This window comes from Etheostoma spectabile, chromosome 6, assembly GCF_008692095.1.
Source record: "Etheostoma spectabile isolate EspeVRDwgs_2016 chromosome 6, UIUC_Espe_1.0, whole genome shotgun sequence".
NCBI classification, from domain to species: domain Eukaryota; kingdom Metazoa; phylum Chordata; class Actinopteri; order Perciformes; family Percidae; genus Etheostoma; species Etheostoma spectabile.
In genome coordinates, this window is record NC_045738.1 from 23,179,277 (window position 1) to 23,199,730 (window position 20,454).

At 43.4% G+C, this 20,454-nt stretch overlaps 1 protein-coding gene across 34 annotated transcripts in view; it reads right to left on the reverse strand.

Annotated features, from left to right (window-relative positions):
- rims2a (regulating synaptic membrane exocytosis 2a) overlaps positions 1–20,454 on the reverse strand; it is a 192,741-nt gene that overhangs the window by 87,493 nt on the left and 84,794 nt on the right. For 18 of the 34 annotated variants that reach the window (XM_032517813.1, XM_032517823.1, XM_032517811.1 and 15 more), the window contains 3 exons: positions 11,338–12,287; positions 3,170–3,237; positions 1,282–1,401 (listed from right to left, as the gene is read on the reverse strand). In XM_032517813.1, coding sequence (XP_032373704.1) covers positions 1,282–1,401; positions 3,170–3,237; positions 11,338–12,287 — 1,138 coding nt within the window. Of the gene's footprint in view, positions 1–1,281; positions 1,402–2,742; positions 2,955–3,169; positions 3,238–11,337; positions 12,288–20,454 lie in introns of all 34 variants that reach the window. The other 16 variants (XM_032517825.1, XM_032517819.1, XM_032517824.1 and 13 more) reach the window with 1 other exon arrangement.

Here is a 20,454-nt window from a genome sequence, read left to right on the forward strand (position 1 = left end):
GACACTATAGGCGTTCCCATAGTGTCTCGTTCCCCTATCTCGGGGACCAAGGGTTACATACGTAACCCGAGACGTTCCCCTTCGAGGGGAACTCGAACTGCGTCGGTTACGACACTATGGGAACGCCTATAGTGTCGTAACCGACGCAGTGTCTCGTTCCCCTATCTCGGGGAACAAGGGTTACATACGTAACCCGAGACGTTTCCATTGCTTTCACCTCTATTACTTTCTGAAAAACAGTAAAAAAAAAGGCAGTTTTACTATTGTAAAGATATAGTGTTTTGCACATTTATTTTTTATAGCTGTGTACAGTATATATTGGTATCTTTGCTCTTTTACCTGTTTCTCTCAAATGGTACCAGTGTATAATTGTTTACTGTAATTGTTTTTGGGTGATTGTATACAAAAAAAGGCTTTCTTAGCTTTCTCTATGCATACAGTACATGTTCACTAACAAGTATGAAACAAGACACCGGATTAGTCTTTCAGCTGAAATTGCAATCAGCAGTGTTTGATAGGCACCAGACTGAAATCTATTATGTTTTGAATGCGAGGTTAACAGTTTTGACAGCAGTGTGTTAGCATTAGAACAAAGTGCTGTAAATACACAGCATTGTGCACGTTGTAGTTAAATCCCTAAGTGTGTAGAGTTTTGAAAACTGTGTCCTAGCAATGAAAAAGGAACTAGAGTGTGGTTCACATGACCTGCTGCTGTGCAGACTGGAGTTAGAGTTTTGCACATGTGACTCCAGTTGTGCCCAGTGTCGTCAAGCAATCCCCAAAAAACTGTAACATAGTTCAATGTGAGTGGGTTCAGAAAATTAAACAACTCAATAACAAAGGCTGCTCATTATTATTCATCAGGGACATCATCAAGTCTTTAATGAATATGAATACTGAGTAGCAGTATGATGTAATCAATAATTGGAAGAGGAGAGAACCAGCGGGCGAAAAGAAGAGGCCACAAAATAGTAGAATTCACAGCTGAAAAAAGTTATAAGACTGTATGTTAACATAACTGTACAACCAACACTGGCAGTTACCTGCACTTGTCAAGAGTGTGATGTTATCCCATGAAGTCTGTTACCAACATATATAGTGGAATGTATGGTAAATGTGCATATTTTGAAACCGTTATTTTATTTACGTGTAATGATGATGCTAAAATAGAAAGGTTGAGGGTGCAGCAGAGTGTGTGTATATGTGTGTGTGTGTGTGTGTGTGTGTGTGTGTGTGTGTGTGTGTGTGTGTCACACACAGACAGAATCATCAGAAGCTCACCTTCAGACCAAGCAGAGCTCCTGAGTCTCGAGGCACGCTTCCATCTTTCATGCGCTTGTTGAGTAAAATACGCCCTATTAGGCGATCCCCATCTTTGGACGGCTGCCACGTCACCGGGTGCTACAATGTCAGAGCAACAACACACACCTGTTGTTTAACAACTCGTCCACTTGAATTGGATCACTTTAAACCAAAGCAGACAGCTGTCCAAAGTAGTGAAAATAGTGTGGGGGGTGGGAGAGGGGAGGGGAGTATATATTCACTCAGGGAAGAAAGTTCACACAAACTCTGTCGCCTCATCAATACCGTTTCATTGTTTGGATAGCAACATGCTCAGGGATTTAAATTCTAAAAGATGAAATATTACATTCATGAGCGTGGACAAAGCTATTGATGACAAATAATATATCTGTATATATAATAATATCTAACACGATAGTGATAGGTGTTCTTCCAAGAGCTTGTGTGAACCCGCCAGTGTGAGGGTGGAGTGAGCTTCATGCAGCGCCCCCATGCAGAGTAAAGCAAGCAGCCCCCATCACTCCTCCTCCAACCAGCTCTTCAAACTGGAGCAGGAAGCCCGGAGTGTCACTCCGGTGCTTCCCAACACCCAAACACACAACCGCCATCACATGGAGTAGTGAGGGGAAAGCAGAGAGCGGGAGAAAAAAAAGGGAGGGAGGGAAATGGTCATTTATGATACAGGGACAAATGTAGACCATGAGGTGCCAGTTTAAAGTTTGAAAAGGATGAAAAATAGAGCGCACGGAGGAAAGCCATCAGACACAGAGAGGGTGAAATCACAGACGCGCAGTGAAAGGAAAAAAAGAAAAACATATGTTTTCATTTTTGTGCAAAGCAAATCCAGTCTTCCCTGTTTTGTGTGCTTACAATCATTTAGGTTTAGCTATAGAGGTGAGAGGAAAGTTGGGCAGGGCGGCGGGTTCTGCCTGGACTGGGTGCTGTGATGTTAGGGCAGCAGAGTGAGAGGGACGGGCCTGAGTAAAGTAAAGGTGTTCCTACTGCACTAAACAGGACCGCTGCAGAGCAAGAACACAACATACGGAGGAGAACGAGCATGCAACTAGGAGAGACCCACATTCCTGTGTGCCATGACAAACAGAGAGGTTGTGTGTCAATGCTCTTCTATTTACAACTACTGTAAGATGTGTTCTGTTTGGGGAGCAAAACAGCAAGTACAAGTAGCAAGCAAAGAGGGTGCCCCCAAAAGACTTTTTTTTTCTTTTTTTTACGGCAACACCGAGCAAAGGTGGAGCCAAAAGGAACCGAAAAAACAAAAAAAGGAACAGAATCGCAAGAGAAATCAATTCATACAACGCCAAATAAAATCCAAAGAACAAACATCTCACCTATTTACACTGAGTGACAGAGAGCAAACAAAGACTGGATGGGTAGGTCATAAATAATAATAACAAAATGCAGGCTAGATTGTCTCAGTACCTTCTCACTATGGCTATGCTCCTCGTTTAGGGTAGTGCTACTGCACGTATCAACTCCCGAGTCTTTAACCTGCGGTTCACACCATGCCAAGTCCTCTTCAAATGAGTGTCCCCCAAAGCGCACCATTTTCTTTTGCCTCTCAGATAAGGTGTGTGTCGGCTCGGACATAAATGTCTGCTCAATAGTTTTTCTTTTTCCCCTTTGACTGTCCCCTACAGGTGTGGGATAAAAAACAGAAAGAAAAACAGAAAAAACAACATGCAAAGGTGTAAATAAAACGAAGGAAACATGGAATGACAAAAAGACTCTGGGACAAAGGGGTATGGGGGGGAGGGAGGGGGAGAGAGAGACAGAGAGAGGGAGAGAGAGATGGGGGATAAGGGATCGGGAGGGGGGGGGGGTCAAGGCAGGGCTCCACATGTCTCACCAAAGACATTGGGGAGGCCTCGCTGCTATGCCAAGACGCATGGTCCCACCAATGGCCATCCAAATCTCCTGTAAGGTGGGGGGAGGAGGGGGTGAAAGGGCGCACATACACCAGAGAGGACAGCAAGAGGGACCAGTGAGGACACCACAAACAACAATAGACAGTAACAGCAACACACACACACACACACACACACACACACACACACAGACAGACAGACATTCTCTCACATACTGCTCAAACTCAAAGTTGGCCATCGTGTGCAACTCTAAGATCCCTGTGGAGAAAGAAAGATGCAGCTCAGGTAATAATACATAAAGGATCATTAATGATTTGACCACCTCCACACAGGCAACCCCCACTCCCCCGCCCCCCACCCCCCTATATATATATTATAAATTCTCAACACTATCAGCGATAGAAAGAAATTAGTTTTAGGCCTTCTTCATTTTGAGAACACTCTCCCACTAATGCCACTTCCATGTAATACTAAACATCTCAAACATTTGAAAACAGTACGTGGGCGTCTTGCAGTGTTTTACAGTGGAGGTGTGCCACCTCGCCTGAAACACAGACCACCTGGGCTAAAAACACTTTCATGGAAAAATCAAATGTAACCTGGAAATCTGCCATATGTTCATCTACATTGATCACAAGATGGGATTCATCAAGATTTGGCTGGCTTACAACAAAAGCTGACTCATTTCCTGGGACCCAAATGGTCACTTTTTGTGCAACTGTAATACAGTAGGTGTATTTTTCCATACTTTGGTTTGTATTATGCAAACTCAGTCAGTGTTTCCACGATTATTCACACCTCCCTTCCATCTTTACTTCCAGAGAACAATCTTTAAAAGCTCTTGGATAGGTCTGTAACTTCAAATCGGCAGACCATTCACATTTTGCTTAAACAAAGTTAGCGTGCTGCTATCTTATCATACAGTAGCTGCATCTGTAGGAGGGAGCAGGGCAGATCTCTGATGTGTTTAACTGGGGATTCAGATTGCAGTGCCACGCAGCCTTAACTGACCTCAATCTAAAGTGCACCAGGGAGAGCTTTGAAAGATGAGGCTCTGATTACAACGTCTGTAGTAGCACCAGTGGACACACAGCCTTGAGAAATACAGGTGGGGCGAGTGGCTGGAATGAGATAACAGGATGGAGGTTTCTGGGACATTTCTTTGAACTTTTTTTTTTTTAACTTTCTCCTCACTCAAGCTGGAGGGTTAGAGAGGAACTGATGGTGTTTCGAATCTAGACCTATAACTTGCTTCCATTACAACAACAACAAAAAAGAGAAGACACCAATAGCTTATGAGACAAATATCAACTCACTGTGAGTATTTGTTCTGATGGAAAGCTATGTATGCAACCTGTTTTGCCAAGTGGATGCACAGAGCAGAGAGATAGCGAGCACTTTCAATTTGATTAAGAGGCTTAAAAATCCAAGCTAATTAGAAAGAGTGAAAAATATTGAATCTGAAGGTGGTGCTGAGATTCCCAATGGAGTATGGAGCTGAAGAGGAGTGAGGGTTGAGGCTTCCCAGAGACAGGGAGAAGACATGTCAGTTGTCAGAGAGATACTGCTCGCTGACTGCCGGGACACGGGTCATTTCTCTGTCCTGAGACCTTAGTGGGGAGCGTATCTCTGAATTTAACATCCTGGGATGAACAGGCAAATGGGCATTTAAATGTTATGCACGCTTACACTGGCATGGCAAGTCATTTTACAAGTCAATAAGGAAGTGAATTACTAAATGGTCCTAATAAAATTGCTCTTATTAAAGCATATAAAAGAGGAGGTATGGTCATTTCTTTCATAAATTGGGAAATCTCTGTATGTGTGTGTGTCTGTACAATCTACTTCACTGGGTACCTGGGTACCCAATGGACTTGGGGTTAGGAATTTGGAGCAGTTTGGACTGATGTTGGATATTAAAAAACTGTGAATTAAACTGACTGACAACCGAACTGCTGAGAAAAAAAACGCTGCCATAACGCTGGCTCTTCTACGTCTACCCTTCACAATAAAAGCCCAGCTTAAATTCCCTCAGACCATTTTGCTAAGAGGAAACTCAATCAAAAGCCATTTCTAGCCACAACATGTCTGCGATTACTCCACATTTCAATTGTATTATTTTGTTAGCAAAATCTAAATCTGCAACGTTCTCTGTCAGGTAAATGTAGTCCAATGTTTTCCTCTGAATTAAGAGTCCACAGTTAGTCAATAGTAGGCTATAGAGTGGGGTTGCATATTAAGTGCTTTGGGGTCCTTCTGTAACTAATTTAAACAATACAACAGTCCTATTTGGTGCTGACTGTCTGCATGCAGCAGAACCTGGTCGTGACCCACTTGTACATTGTTGATACAATTGTGTGCTTGCATGAATGTATGTATGTATGTATGTATGTATGTATGTATGTAGCCGAAGTGAACCTCAAGGAAGGTCATGTGAGACCCCCTGGGCCACATACAACACTTTTCCCACACTTCACTTCACCTGCAAAGAGCTGTAGAGCCTAATGGATCTATGCAAGACAGGCCTCCTTCGAGCATTCTCTGGCTGAGGACTCAAGCTCAGATTCAAGGGGAAATCAGGGAACTCTGACGGAATGGCATTAAAATCGCCTGCATATGCTTCTGGATGTAGAGGAGGAGGCGATGGGGGTGGGGGAGGGGGGCTGGAGATTACAAGGGTAAAGAGGAAGAGATTGTCGATATGGGGAGAAGAATGGTGCCCAAAGATAGTGCCGCTGTGAATAAATGCAGCCACATATCCAAGTCTTCTAACACAACTGAGAGTTTTTGTTTTTTTTATTATTATTTGAGTTTTAGTTCCGTAGCTTTGTCCTACGACTGCTTAACTATGGGGAAAATCATAACCACATTTATGTTGGTCAATGTTTATATCAGGAATACTACCGATTACTCATTGACTTTTGGAAAGCTGTTACTGAATTTAAAAAAATAGTTCCCTTAATACTTTTTTTCTGTTTTAACATTCTGAATTCCCCTTCAGAATACAAGACAAAACAAAGGTCTACATGCAAAATATAATGTGCAAAAGAATAATTTTTCTTGGTTGTTTTTGTGATTGTGATTGTCAAAATCTAAATTAAAAAGTCGATTAATTGCGCAGCCCTTCTTCTCCCCCTTTACTCACTGTATAATGATGACACTGTACTCACCAACAGTTTAGCTATAATATCTACAACAATCTAAAAAACACCTAAATGTTACGGTCTGATTGTCTCTTATCCCTTCTTATTTCTTTTTGTTCCCGTACATTAGCAATTCATTTTGTAAGCGCAACGTCCTTGTCGGTTACAGGGATAACTGGAGTATCCTTTAATAAAGCCATGTTTTTGTGTCAATCAATCAATTTGATTCTGCATATGTTATGAAGCACTGTTGGAGAAAACTGGGGCCTAGATTTTTACATAATTGCAAATTAATGTATTGCAATTCACCTCCAGCATCACTGACCTTTGCTTTTTGTATTGTTTCAAAACAATTCTCTTAATATGCATATTCTTATTCATCCCAGCCAGTAAAACACTCTCCAATGACTTTTCCACAATTCCACATCTTCAGGATTGGGAATGAGTTGCAAGGTCAGTCTGAGTCAAAAAACAACAACCTGTCCTTCTGTCTTCTTTCTCTCTGCCATTACCATCCATCCATCAGTCTAGAGGAGTGCTAAAACTACTTACTGTACGCAGTTATGCACTGTGATAAAACATAATGGGTGTCCCCAGACAGGCTTTGCCCTCCGCGGCCCTCTAACCAACAGCTGACAACAGTGATTACCCTCTTTGCCTACCAGCTGCTATTCTGTCAGCAGCATAAACACCAGAGCCCAGATCCGAGTGGTAGACACTCTCCATTGAACAAGTCACTCGCCTAATGTGGCCATGATAGCCCAAACAGCTTAAGGCCTGCATGTATTTATTTATTTAAGAACGAACCAATCGTGGAAAAGGAAGTAAATATATGTTGAGACAGTGAGAAGTTTGCATTTATTAGATATAGATAGACTACATTTAGATGCTACAAACAGCTTATCACAACGTTGGTTCAGTCACAGTTTCACCTCCACCTCTTCCCATCATACCCCTCCACCTCCCCCCAGCCCACTCAACGTCTGCCAAAAAGAATTTGAGTGGGCGCCAACGTGGAGGTACATCCAGCCTTTCCCTTTTTCTTTCCCTGAAGCTTTATTAACAGTGGCACACGACAATTGGGCATGATCCCCGTTGAGGAACTGTGTGGTTGTTTTCAGGAAGCAGGAAACTCATCACGGCCATAAATTGTGAGCATCAGCAGTCTGCGCCCAGCCCTGCCGCTTCGCCCCGGCTCCGAGGCCCCACAAAGTGCTGATTCAGGGCGAAGGCGGAGCGCAGGCAGTGGCAGGGTTCACCACCAGCAGGCTCTCCATCACTTTGACAGCTCAATAAAAACCAGTGTAAACTATTAATTGGATCATTAATTATTGATGCTGTTTTTACTACAATTCAAGGGTAGAGAGCAGAAAAGAGGCAGGAGTGGAACTTTGTGTGTGTTTAAGCATAGTGACCATGCTAGGAAAGTGGTACAGAACAGTGTCCTATAAACCCCAGCAGATCTTAAAACATGAACTTATATTCTAAAGCAAAAAGGCTTTTACCTAACTTCTACAACTAAATCCACTAATACTACCAATTAAGGTATAAAAGGTTCAATTATTAAGAATATTGTCTAACATCCAGCTTAGAGAGCACAGACTACAAACACGGGCTGGGCAATGTATCAATATTATATTGAATATGTGAATATGTGGCTAGATATCGTCTTAGATTTTTGATATCGTGATATGACACAAGTGTTGTCTTTGCCGGGTTTTTTAAAGGCTGCATTACAGTAAAGTGATGTAATTTTTGAACTTACCAGACTGTTCTAGCGGTTTCATTGTTTGCCTATTGCACCAATAGTCAACCCTACAATATCGGTATTGATGTATTTTGACAAAAAATAGCGTGATATTACTACTACAAACCCAACAGGCTTATTGAGGTGCAAAAACTGACCCCGGAAGCCAATAATGAGGATGTAACTTAGGCTGTCACTGCCCACCTCTCTGCCGTAGTTAGCCAGCCAGCCTCTCCTTTTCTGTCTGTTCGGCACTATTATGAGACGGCATGTCAGGGGAATCAATAAAGAGGAAAACACAGGGAGAAGACCACCATGATAAATCAGTCTTGACCGCTGGCAGGCACGAGCCAGGCCCATTACAGCTGGCACAGCCTCTCTCCTCCAGTCTCCTCCTCTCCTTGGTCTCCCCTCCTTCTCATCCCATCAAGCCCTGCTCCTTCCTCCCTCGGGGTGATGGATTTTTGAGGGCAAGGCATGCACCCTGCTTAGCCTGCTTTTACACACACACACACACACACACACATCTCCTGGCCCAGTCAAGCTGACAAACCCCAAGATGCTGACGGGCCTCATATGGCCAAAAGGTGCTTTGTGCCCTTTTTCTCATCTCTCCTGGTGTGGCCTCAAATGCAATTACAATTCTTTGCTTAGCTGTTTTCTTCTTTTTCTTTTTTTTGTCTTGTCTCACTGAAGGGGAAAAGCGCTCTCTACGGTTGCTAATCAAAGAGTGCTTGGTTTGCATGTTATGCGGGAAGATTCCTTGATTTGGTCAGCTTTATAGACTGAAAACTGGGTGTAAATGTAGGCAAGATTTATTTATGTGGTTAGGACAATGCACATTAATCAACATTTGTGTAAATGTGCCAGTGTTAGCCAGTCGGCTACTTTACAACTGTAGTACTAGATGCCTAGCATGCATTTATGGTGGGAGGAAATCGGAGGAAACCCACGCAAACAAGGGGAGAACATGCAAACTCCACACAGACAGGCCCTGTTTTAGTAGAATTTTCTGAACCATTTCCTGGACTGCCTTTACACACCATATCACAGCAGCCTTAAGTATGTCATAAACTAATGAAACTGCCAATTATAACTGAATAAAGACCAAAGATAGCTCCACATAATCAGCTGTCCAAGCTTGTTCTGTAGTTAGTATGGCTTGCAATGCGTATTCAGGTCAATAGATCAGCTCTTTCCTTTCCTTTTCCTTTGTTTCCCCTCTCTTTGGCAGACAGAAACAACAGAAACTCTGACCCTCGAAACAGCCTGCTTTTCTCCTTTTCTTTGTTCCACGGCTACCTGGAAACCCCCACATCAATAATGGAGCGCTAGTGCTGGGCGGCTTCCTTTAGTGAGGAGAACAGTTACATAACAGAGCAGACTCGCTGAATTCCTCCCCTCTTCTCTAGATTAAACATTTTGAGCATGTGGCAGGCACTTTGGTCCAGTGTTACTGACAAAAGCAAACTGTGCTACTGTACCTTCTCTCTATCATTCCTCCGTTTGTCGCCTGTGCCTTCTCCTTCCTGTGGGTTTAGTGCTTTTAACATTTCTAAAGTAAAGGCCTCCGTGATTTTTGACAACAAATTTGCAATCACGACAACTGTCAGCCAGGTGGAGCAGTCAAGAAGCTAACAGCCTTGACAATTGCTTTTGATGTTTATCCTATGCAAAGGGACACCTAACTCCGTCAGTCTGACTGTGTGCTTGCCACTGCGTGTCTATACACTGGGACGAGAGTGCTTTTGTCTTCAGGATGGTAAGACATTTGCAATGAGTGATTCAGTGTCCATTTAAATTTCCTTGTCGAAGTCAGACAGCAAGACAGGCCGGGCAGAACCAAATAGTTATTTATATATATTATTACCCTTATTATTTTAATGTTTAAACAGTCTTTGGGTGCTAACAGTTATTAAAGTAAAACTAGTAGATTAGGCAGTGAAAACGCCCGTAACCTACGTATAAACCACCACCACCTTCAAACCACCATTTTTCCTCCCGTTGCCGCTGGACTGATCCATATTCTTATTGCCACATTGTAATGGGCCACTGTACCATGAATGACATCTAAGCAGTATGGATGTCAAGGCTAACAGAGGAGGTACAGTTTACTGCAGGAAAACATATAATCACCCTCTGCTCTTTTATTACCTTTATTCTAATAACATCCATTCACTCATGCAGCAGTAATGACATGAACCTACTCAGTGAAAGACACTGCAACCGAGTTAACTCAGCTCACCCTGTTTTACTAGACACCCACACCCCAGCCCTCTCCCAGCCCCCCTCTGTATGTCGGTTATGCAACACCGTCCGTTGGAACGGACTGATCGTGTGAAACAGCAGGGGTCGGACCTGGCAAAGTGTGCTCTGAGGTGACAGCAAGAAGGAGAAGGCCTTGAGAGCAGCTTTCCATTCATTTCAAATCCCAGCCACACACATAAACAACCATCCACACTGAAACATGACTGGCTGTGCACGAGCCTCCTCCTCTGAGCCACGGGAGCTCTTAGAGTAGAGTCATAGGTAACATACACACAGAACGCTATAGGGCTTTGCACATATGTAAGGCTCATTGTTTTCAAATTTTTAAAGATTTTTTACAAAAAAATGCCAGGATCCTATAAAAAAAAAAAAGCAGTTTTAAACCAGTGTCATCACACACATTAGAAGTTGTTGTCCATTTAAAAAGCTCAGAAAATAGAAACTGAAGAGAATTTTCTTTTGAGAAAATACAAATGAGCAGCTGATTATGCACCGGTCACATTTCCGTGCAAATCTACAAAGCACTTGATTTTTCTGTTGTTTACGTTTTTAAAAGATCTCCAGTTGTTTTTAAAATATGTAAAAAATAAAAAAAAAACTGATAAATTCAAAGATTTTTTTGCCTCGAAAATTAAGAGCCCGACACACACAAACACACAGATAGATATACAAACAGACAAAGCACATAGATAGACTGTAGACTGGGGAATCTCGAGGTTATACCTGAATCAACAGCTGCAAGAATCAATATCAAGAATCAATATCAACATGAGACAGCAACAACAATTGAATTAAAATTAAATGAAATCTCTCTTTCCTAACAACAACATCATGTCAGTATAATACTAGATCAGGATGGCTTTATTGTTGCATGAAAAAAAATCTGAGAAATGTGCAATGGTATGGTATAAAGTAACGCTTAATAAAGCTATCTATAAACAGAGAAAGAAGCAGAGAGAGAGCAGACTGAGTGAGGTTTTAGGCCCCCTACCTTTTTCACTGACTGACTCACTCTCTATCTCCACGTCCTCGCAGCTGGTGTACTCCGGTGTGGTAGCCAGCTCCTCCTCCGAGCTGCTCAGCGACACCTGCCGCATCTTTCCTCCCTTTTTGGTTTTGTGGGGCTTGGGGGGTGGCGGGCGCACCGACTCCGACTGGTCCGAGCTGAGAGAGTCATTCCTCAACATGCTCTCCATCTTCTCCCTCTTGGTCTTGCGGAGAGCTGAATTGGGGTCCAAGTGGTGTTGCTGCCTCCTCATGGGATCCCCGCCTCCACTCATGTCGCCTCTCCGCAAGTCCCCAGATCTGTCACCCAGCACGGGGCTACGGTGAGGCGTCGGGGGGCTGTGGTTGGAGCTTCTGTGGCCTCCGAGGCCGGGACCCATGGGCCCAGGAGAGGAGCGGTCGACGGAGTAGGAGCGCTGTCCCGCCATTGGCGGCCGGCGCTCGGTGAGATGCTGACGGGACAGCCGGATGGGGCCTGGGTCGTCCTGCTCCGTGTAGGCCAGGGAGACGTCACTATGGCGGCGCTCGTGCCGCAAGCGGCCCACCTCGGCGTGCATCCTCATCTGCTCCTCGTAGGGCTGCGGCTTGACAGGGTAGCGCGCCAGGTTGGGGTCGCTGCGATAGCGCGTCTGGAATTCCTCCTGCCGCTGCCGCTGGAGGTCATACTCGCTGGGTGGTCCGTCTAGCTCCTGGTCCAGCGGGTATTCCTGGGAGTGCCAGCGTCCGGGGCCCCGCCGGTCCCGGTAACCCATCCGTGCCGCATCTGCGTCTGGGTACATGTGATGGCCCCGCGGAGCCCGCCGAGGGTCCCCATCCCCATAGTCAGACGGTGATCTGGGCATGCCGCCGTCCGGCGGGGCATACTGCGAGTGGTCGCCCCCCTCCCTTTGGTCGTATTTTTGGTTTGGATCCCTGGATGCAGATGGGCTTCGTTTCCTGTAGATCAAAGACAGGCGAACAACAGAGTGGAATTTAGTGTTTGGTCCACTTTGAACGTGATGTCATATATATCATGGTTTATTTCTGAGCCTGATAAAAATCACGTGTTGAAATGAAAAAAAGAATTGAGGTTTATGATGATGTTAAATTCCTGAACAGCATGTAGTGGGTACCTGTGTGCAAGAAAAGTGAGGTATCAGTCAGACATTAGCCTTGCAGTGCTTCATCACACATCTCTCAGCAACTCTGCTGAGGCAGAAGCCTTCAGTCAGTACAATAGCTTTGCTTCCCTTTGCCCTGTGCTGTGTGGACCTCAGTCCCTGTCAAAACCTGATGAAACCTGCTCTGTCTCTGTCACACACATACACTGAAAGAGAGAAATGGGACACAGCACCACTCCCTCTTCTCACTGCAATAGACTACATGCCCAGTAACCGCGTTTCACAAATGGGGGTACTAGTACCCCTGGGGGCACTTTGGAGTACTGCGAGGGTGTAGGTGAGATTTCTTTTTGTATTCTTTTGTATAATCTAGAAGATTTAAAAAAGTATTTATAGTAGCATTTAAGTGTTTTTCATTTACACGGTTGTTTTTTCAGCTAAACAGGCGCAGTGTTGTACTTCTTTCTAGGGGCTTTTTTTCTCAACAATGTTTTGCACTGTTCAGGGGCTACAAAAATATTTAAAAAGGGGCACATTGTTTAAATAAGTTTGAGAACTACGGCGCTATTACATAGCTGACTAATGCTCTCCTTTTCGCGCACTTTTGTTAAGTTACCTAAAGGTTTCCCAGGTAGCGCAGGTAGCTTTGCCACCTGCAATCAAACTCACTGGTTTCCAAACATCTTTTCAAAGGACTGTAGTAAATTAGTCAACTGGCTAATACTGGACCGTTTACACAAATGTGGATTTAATAAATAAATGAAATGGAAATCTCCAAAAACAGGTAGGCCTGATTGCGTTAGAAAAAACATACACATTAATGCAGCGCAAATCCTGTCTGAATATTAAATTTGATTTAGAAGGTTGCAGGTCTTCACACACACATAACGGTGTATCCAATATTTGACTCTGTTACTGCCATGGCAATCTTTCATTTTCATTTTGATAGCATCTGATTACTTTGTTGATATAGGTGCTTAAATCATCATAATTTGTAATGCATTATAAACTACATGATGACACAAGATTAACAACACAGCTTGCCTGGATGTGACCCTGTTTGTATTTCCAAATGAATAGTGTGAGTGCGAGTGCGAGTGTGCGCGTGCGCGTGTGTGTGCGCATGTGTCCACAAAGGCAGCGAGATGAGCATCCAGCCAGTGTACTGAAAGTAATGCATTGATAAATGATTCAGAGTTTAACAGATTGTATCTGTGTACACAGTACAATAGACATGAAGGCATGAAGAGAGAGCTCTATCTGAATTCATGATCCTCAGACAAAGGTGCCCATTTATTTATCTCGCCACCTTTTTCCTCTTGGTAAAAAACATGTAAGGTCTCTAAGACAGTTAGTAAGGGTGTAGACTAAAAACATAACAATCATACAAGAGATGTACAATCTTGAAACAAGCAGTTATGTTGGAAATTGCCTGAAAATAACTTGCTAAGATGAATATTTACCAGCTGCGACAGCATCGCTGGTATTGTTTTTATCTTGTGATTGTGTGTGTGTGTGTGTGTGTGTGTGTGTGTGTGTGTGTGTGTGTGTGTATTATGTCTGTCTGTCTGTGGACAGAATCGGGCAAATTGCAGTGAAACGTTACAGGTGTGTAGTTGAGATCAAGGCTGAGTTTGCATATGGGTGTGGTCTAAGCAAGGGGGCCGTAAGAAAGGGGGTACAAAGTCGGGAAGGGACCATTGCATTTACTATGGTTACAGTCAGCAGCCCCATATTTCTAAAATTAGCAATCGATCATTTTATCATTGTCCGACTGTCATAAAGGAAACCAGCCAGGAAGTGGGTGAAAAGCCTGGAGGAGGCCAACTGTGCATTAATGCATTCATTCTTTTGCTGAATATCAATTATTCATAAGTCACTTTTCTCCTACATTTCTCCCACTTTTCCTCCAAAATCATAATGACATTTTGGTGAGGAAAAGCTCTGTGAAGCATTCCTTTAATTTTGTACGTGACAACTTTCCATATATTTCAAAGGGCTTCATAAATCACCGCTGCCAGCTGTGCTCAGTAGCCAAGGTAAGGACTCCTCACGTGTGATTGGCTAATTCACTGAAGCACAGAGGAGGTTTGGTCCCTGCCTACAGTAGCACAGACCCTTCGGGTTAGCCTCAGTATAATGAATGGACAGCGCTGTAGCGAGGCTCATGTGGAAAAAGTGCATTTTGTGTTCTCTGTGTTGGATTTCTATGTTTAACACTGAATAATCTCACTAAAGGGAAGTGCCAGCATTCAGGAGAGACAGAAGGATGTATGAGCGCTGTGTGTAGTTCATGAACTACTATACAGTGAGAATATGGGCTGTTAGAGAGAGGCAGAAGTTGAGCAATAGTGTGGGACAAAATGTGCTTTCCAGCATCACTAGTACATAAAAGATTTACTGGAAGTGGCGATTTGTAACTTTCAGTTTGTCTTGATTCTTTTGGACAAAAGCGGTATTTTTTTTTTTTTTTTTTAACCACACCTGCGTTTTTTAAAGGAGTACTGGGAGTTCCTGCATGGTTTCAGCGCAATTTCATTTTTGTCTCGGATCACAGGCATCACATCACACCACCAGCGTGTCAACATTCGCACATCCGATCAGAGCAGAACCAGAGGTGCAGCACGGGGAGACTGTGTCATTCCTTTCAGGAAAAGTGGAATCGGCCAAACTGCTGTTTTTGTTCGTGGAACCTCACCGCCATAACCATCAGAAAAATAAACACACAGAGTACATTCAAGATCCGGTTAAAGAAATGTCTCATTGGCAATCACAGCTGTCAACGTTGGGTCGTCTTTCCCTCAACATGAAAAAAACACTTTTGTTTTCCCTATCTCAATGTTTTTGTTGCTTTTCCAAAAATAAAAGTATTATGTTTTTTGGGGGGTTTTCAACATTTTGTCGGATTTTCCCCCCAATGTCTTTGACCCTTTTGTTGACATTTTGTCACTTTTTTGACATTTTAGCCATTTTTTCCAAAGTTTTTGATGCTTACTTCCAGTGTTTTTTTTGTAGTTTTTGTCACTTTATCCAATATTTTTTAAGTTTTTTCCCCCCAATGTTTTGTCGCCTTGTCGTTGCCCTGTTGACATTTTCAACCTCCCATATTTCTGATATAAAAACAACGTAGACACGGGTCAAACTTGACCCCAGGACAACTTGAGGGTTGCGAGGGTTGAACTCGCTGCCCCCTGCTGGCTTCTTTCCTTGTGTGTGTCCATGTGTTCATGTCTTTGTCTGATGTTTGTCTGATTGTCGGTCAGCTATGTTTCTAGTGTATATTTAACTTAACGTTTCTTATGGTCAACTTTAATAGTAGTACTTTAGTAGTAATTTATACCCAATGTATAATATATTGTAATTGGGATGTTATGTAAATATGTAATTGTACTTTTCAGGGTGACTCGTTACGATCTGTCTAGGGACTGCAGATGAAAAACAGCCTTTTGGCCAACTCTGGCGTATTGACAGAAATTACCATTAATATGTGCTGTCTCTATATTAAATAAACAAATAAAATAAAAAATAAAAATCCGCTAGCTGCCCGCTCCCTGTATACACTGGGAAGAAGCCCGGTCTCAGAAGACAACACGGGGGTCGTAAACGTCAAGCAGACACTAGGGGCACAGGATGGGCACCAAAACACAACACACCACTCCAGCCAATCACAACTCATACTACTCAAGCTACTCAGCTCACTGTCCCCCATTATGTGCATGCACACTAACCCCCACCCCCTCCCCCAACCATCTTGTCAGTGATTGGCTGGAACATGGTGCACATATACATAGTGGTTTATGCCTCGACGCAGAGGTCCATGGTTCGAGTCTGACCAGTGACGATTTCCTGCATGTCTCCCCCCCCCTTCCCTTTCACACCTAGCTGTCCTGTCCATTAAATGAAAAGCCCAAAAATAATCTTTAAAAAAAAAAAATGACTGTCTCTGGACAAGTACAAATCAGAAAACAGAGTGACTGAAAGAGGATGGGACAACTTAGAGTTCAGGCGAGAGTGCTGAAGAAAAGAAACACACAAAAATGACTATAAGGGGAAAAAAAATTAAGTTTTGTAAATAAACACATGATTTAATGAGACATCCATAAAATTATTACGCAAAACACATAAAGGCTGTTTATCTACTTTATCACATCACATGTGACCACCTCATGTTTTATGTTCTAAGAAGCAAATTATCGATAATCGGGTTGGAATCGAATCGTTGGCCTCTGAATCGGACCCAAGTTGAATTGTGAGGTGCCCAGAGATTCCCAGCCCTGAGTTATAGGCTCAAACTGGAGACTGCAGCTGGGACCTCTGCTTCCAGTTCCTCCCCTTTGGTGGTCAAAAGCTTTTAATGCAGCTTTAATAACTGCCTGCATTTCAAACAAAAATTATCCCTATTCACTCAATAACTGGTTAATACAATTATAAAGATTTACCTTTGTGAATTACTGGTATAAGCAGGGTTTTTCCCAAAGAAAAATACTGGCACAAGAAGTGCTGCCCTCTAAATTTCTAAGCGCTAAGACACACATCTGAACAATCAGAGACAAAGACCACCATCTAGTTCAATACAAGAAAAAATATGGACAGTATTAGTCACAAGCCACTTGCATGAGGAGTGAGTTTTTTCTGGCAAATGGAGTACAAAAAAAACATCTTTGCATTAAAGAGGCAGCGGAAACGCGCGCACAACAAAAACAAGACTAATGGCTAATGTGCACTTTAATGAACACATCCTTATTTACAACAAAGACAGAGGAAGACAAAAGGCCATTTGAAGTCTTTGTGATGCAGCTAGCGAACTCTCCTTTCTGATTCACATCAAAACAAATGTCTCCTATCACCTTAGCACACAAACACAGCCTCACTGGTGATTCAGACGCAGCTGGAGAAACACATGAGGGATGCTGCATTATTCATGGCCTGCTCCTGGACACTAACTGAGCAGCACTTCATTCACAAATCCAAAGTGAATCTGCAGCAGAAATTATATGCTGGAGTAGGGGACAGGCGCCGTGACTTGGATGGGAGAACACGTGGAGGGGAGTGAGGGAGTGGGGGAGTGGGGGGAAGGGGGGAGTGTGTGATGAGTATGAGAAACATCTTTCTATAGCGAATTGATGATGATGATGGAGAGGTGTGTTATGCGCACATGTGTTCACATGTGCATGCCTCTGCATTTGTAGCTGTGTGTGAGTGTGTGTGTGTGTGTGTGTGTGTGTGTGTGTGTGTGTGTTCTTGGTTAACTACATTTGTTGGGTCCAAAAACTGGGAATACAGTATGCTTGTTGGGTCCAGACAGTTTTGTGGGGCCAAAATGCTGGACCCCACAACTTTAAAGGGCTGTTTGAGGCTTAAGATTTAGGATTAGGGTGAGAATTAGGTTAAGGTTAGGGTGAGGGTAAGGTTAGGTATTTAGTTGTAATGGTTAAGGTTAGGGTAAGGGGCTAGGGAATGCATTATGTCAATGATGGGTCCCCACAAAGATAGTGAGACGCACTGTGAGCATGCGTGCGTGTGTGCGTGTGTGGCTGTGTGTGTTTTATGTTTGCTGCTCTGGCTGCCTAAGAAATGCTTCATTCCCCTCAGCATGTCCTCAGGGCATCAGGCTAATGTCTCCTCTGAGATGTTGTCTTGAAATCTTACACCCTGAACACACACACACATGCACACAGAACATGCACATAACAACAAACATTAACAAACTGCCCCCGTTGACGAGCTCTAACTCATCTTGACACAAGTACCACATTCCCTTGCTCCCGTTTAGCCCCGTCTGTCCTTCTTGTCCAGACAGAAAATGTCTATGGCAGCTAGCAAGTGAGCTAGCAACCACGCACTCGGCCCTGTTAGCAGTTGCATCATGATGCTAACGCTGTTGGCCCTGAACCAGCCTTCAGTAAGTACAACAGAGCGGTGGCGCAGCACTAAATTCTGCCACTGCTACTGCTACTAGCCTATCTGCAGATACCTCTGAGCTCTCCACAGCTCTGCCATGACACACTCTGCTCATCTTAGATTTGCATGCCATCCTCAGTGGCAGAGAAAGAGATAGAGACACCAAATGTGAAAAGGGAAAGGGGAGGGATATCATCGACAGTGTGTGAGAATTAGAAGAGCAGGAAAACAAAAAAGCGGGGAAGATGCCGGTTAACTGTGACCTAGAGCTGAACATGCAGCTGGTGTGCATGGTGCATTCAGCCGCGCTTGTCAGGCCCAAGCGTAAAGTGGGATGGTGAGAGCCTGCCTGTGATGCCGCACAGAAGCTTGGCTGCTGCAAAAATGAAGTCACGGATTGCACAATGACGTAGTCCCACCATCACTTTCCCTTATACAGAAAGATGTGTGATGTCATCACAGACATGGCACCGAGCATGGTGGTGTGCAAAACATCGAGCAGCAGTGAATCATCCTAACAGGCCGACAATAGAGCATGTTCAGTCTGCGCGGTACAGTGTGGGAATACTGCACCGTTCTGTATGTTCCTGCTGTGGGAACAGCAGCAGCCCTCAGTGCTGCTGTTGTCCCACTCTGAGCTAACTATAGAAACCCTCCGCTGTAACAGTGCATGGAGCACGGGGCCTCATTCAGTTGGTGGCAAGGACGGTGATGACAATAAGATTTAATTCAGGGAGGGTGACACTGGCCTCTCTGCATTACTGGCATATCTCACATGGAGATAAAAAAAGATTCGCAATGGCGTTCTTTTGGGTCTAATGGCTGCAATTTCTGATACCTGAGTGAGAAGGCTCACATCCAGGAGTGTACAAAGCATCTCTCTGTTGCACAGGGGTAAACCTTTATACTTGCGTAGAATCATAAAAGCAGCATAATATATCAAATCCGTGGCTCACAAAAATCATGGGATTACACTATGGCCCTGTAAGATTAAAAAGTGTGACCCTAAAAGCTCAGAAGTGACCTGACATGTGACGTGTGTCGTTATTTTTTGCAAAAAAATGAAAAAAAATAAAACAACTGGTAAAATTCCCCGATGCACTGTGGGTGTAATCAGCAGTGGGGTTGTCGTGCTGTGCCTCATCAGATGTGTTTCTGCTCTGACCTACTGACGGGATCGGATCAGAACCATCCACAGCCAGAGCCCCGTTCCCAGGCTGCAAGTGGACTGAGGTTGTCTAGCTTTGTCATTCTCTCACTCTGTATGCCTCTATGTGTGTGTCGCGCTGGCTCAGCTAGGATGAAAGGCTCGAGATCAAGCAGGAAGCCCCTGCGGTCGCAAATCATTACCATTTGATGTGGGTTTACAATAAAAAGGGAGGTTATTGCACATCCATTTACACAGAACATCTGCAACACACAGGCTGGGGATCAGGTAGTTGTACAGCGTGAACACGTCAGCATTTTAACTCAAAAGCCCATATTCCATCTTCACGCCATCCATGTGATGCACAATACTGGCCTAAATGATAATTAATCATTTGCTCAACACTGGTATTAACATGGTGATTATGTATTCCATTATTCATCTAAAAAATATAGAAGGAAGTTTTGATGCACTTGATTGCAACAAAAAAACGGCCTTGACATTCATTGTGCATTGAATAAAATTTGAAATAACACTAAAAGTTTTATTACAGTTTTTGGTTGCTTGTGTTTAACATAAAATGCTCCAATTGCTCTGTAGACTTTATGGGGAGCTTGGAGCAGCCAATCACAGTACAGTGTGTCCAAAACAAATGCCTGTGATTGGTCAAAGAATTTCAAGATGTATTGCACCAAAGCAGAAACTTATAATGCAAAGCAAAATTAATTGTGGGAGCCGAAATTGTGATTACATGATTCATTTTGTCTCCCTGTCTCATTCTGTCTGTCTGTCCGCTTTTTATGAAATGTTTGTCACTTTTTTTGACGTTTTTAACGTAACACTAACTTATTAACTATAGTTTTACAGTTAATTTGTGGTCAATAAACCTCATTTATTGGAACTTATACCTAATGTTTGAGTTAGAAAAGCAGAAATTAGGAATTATTTAGACTAA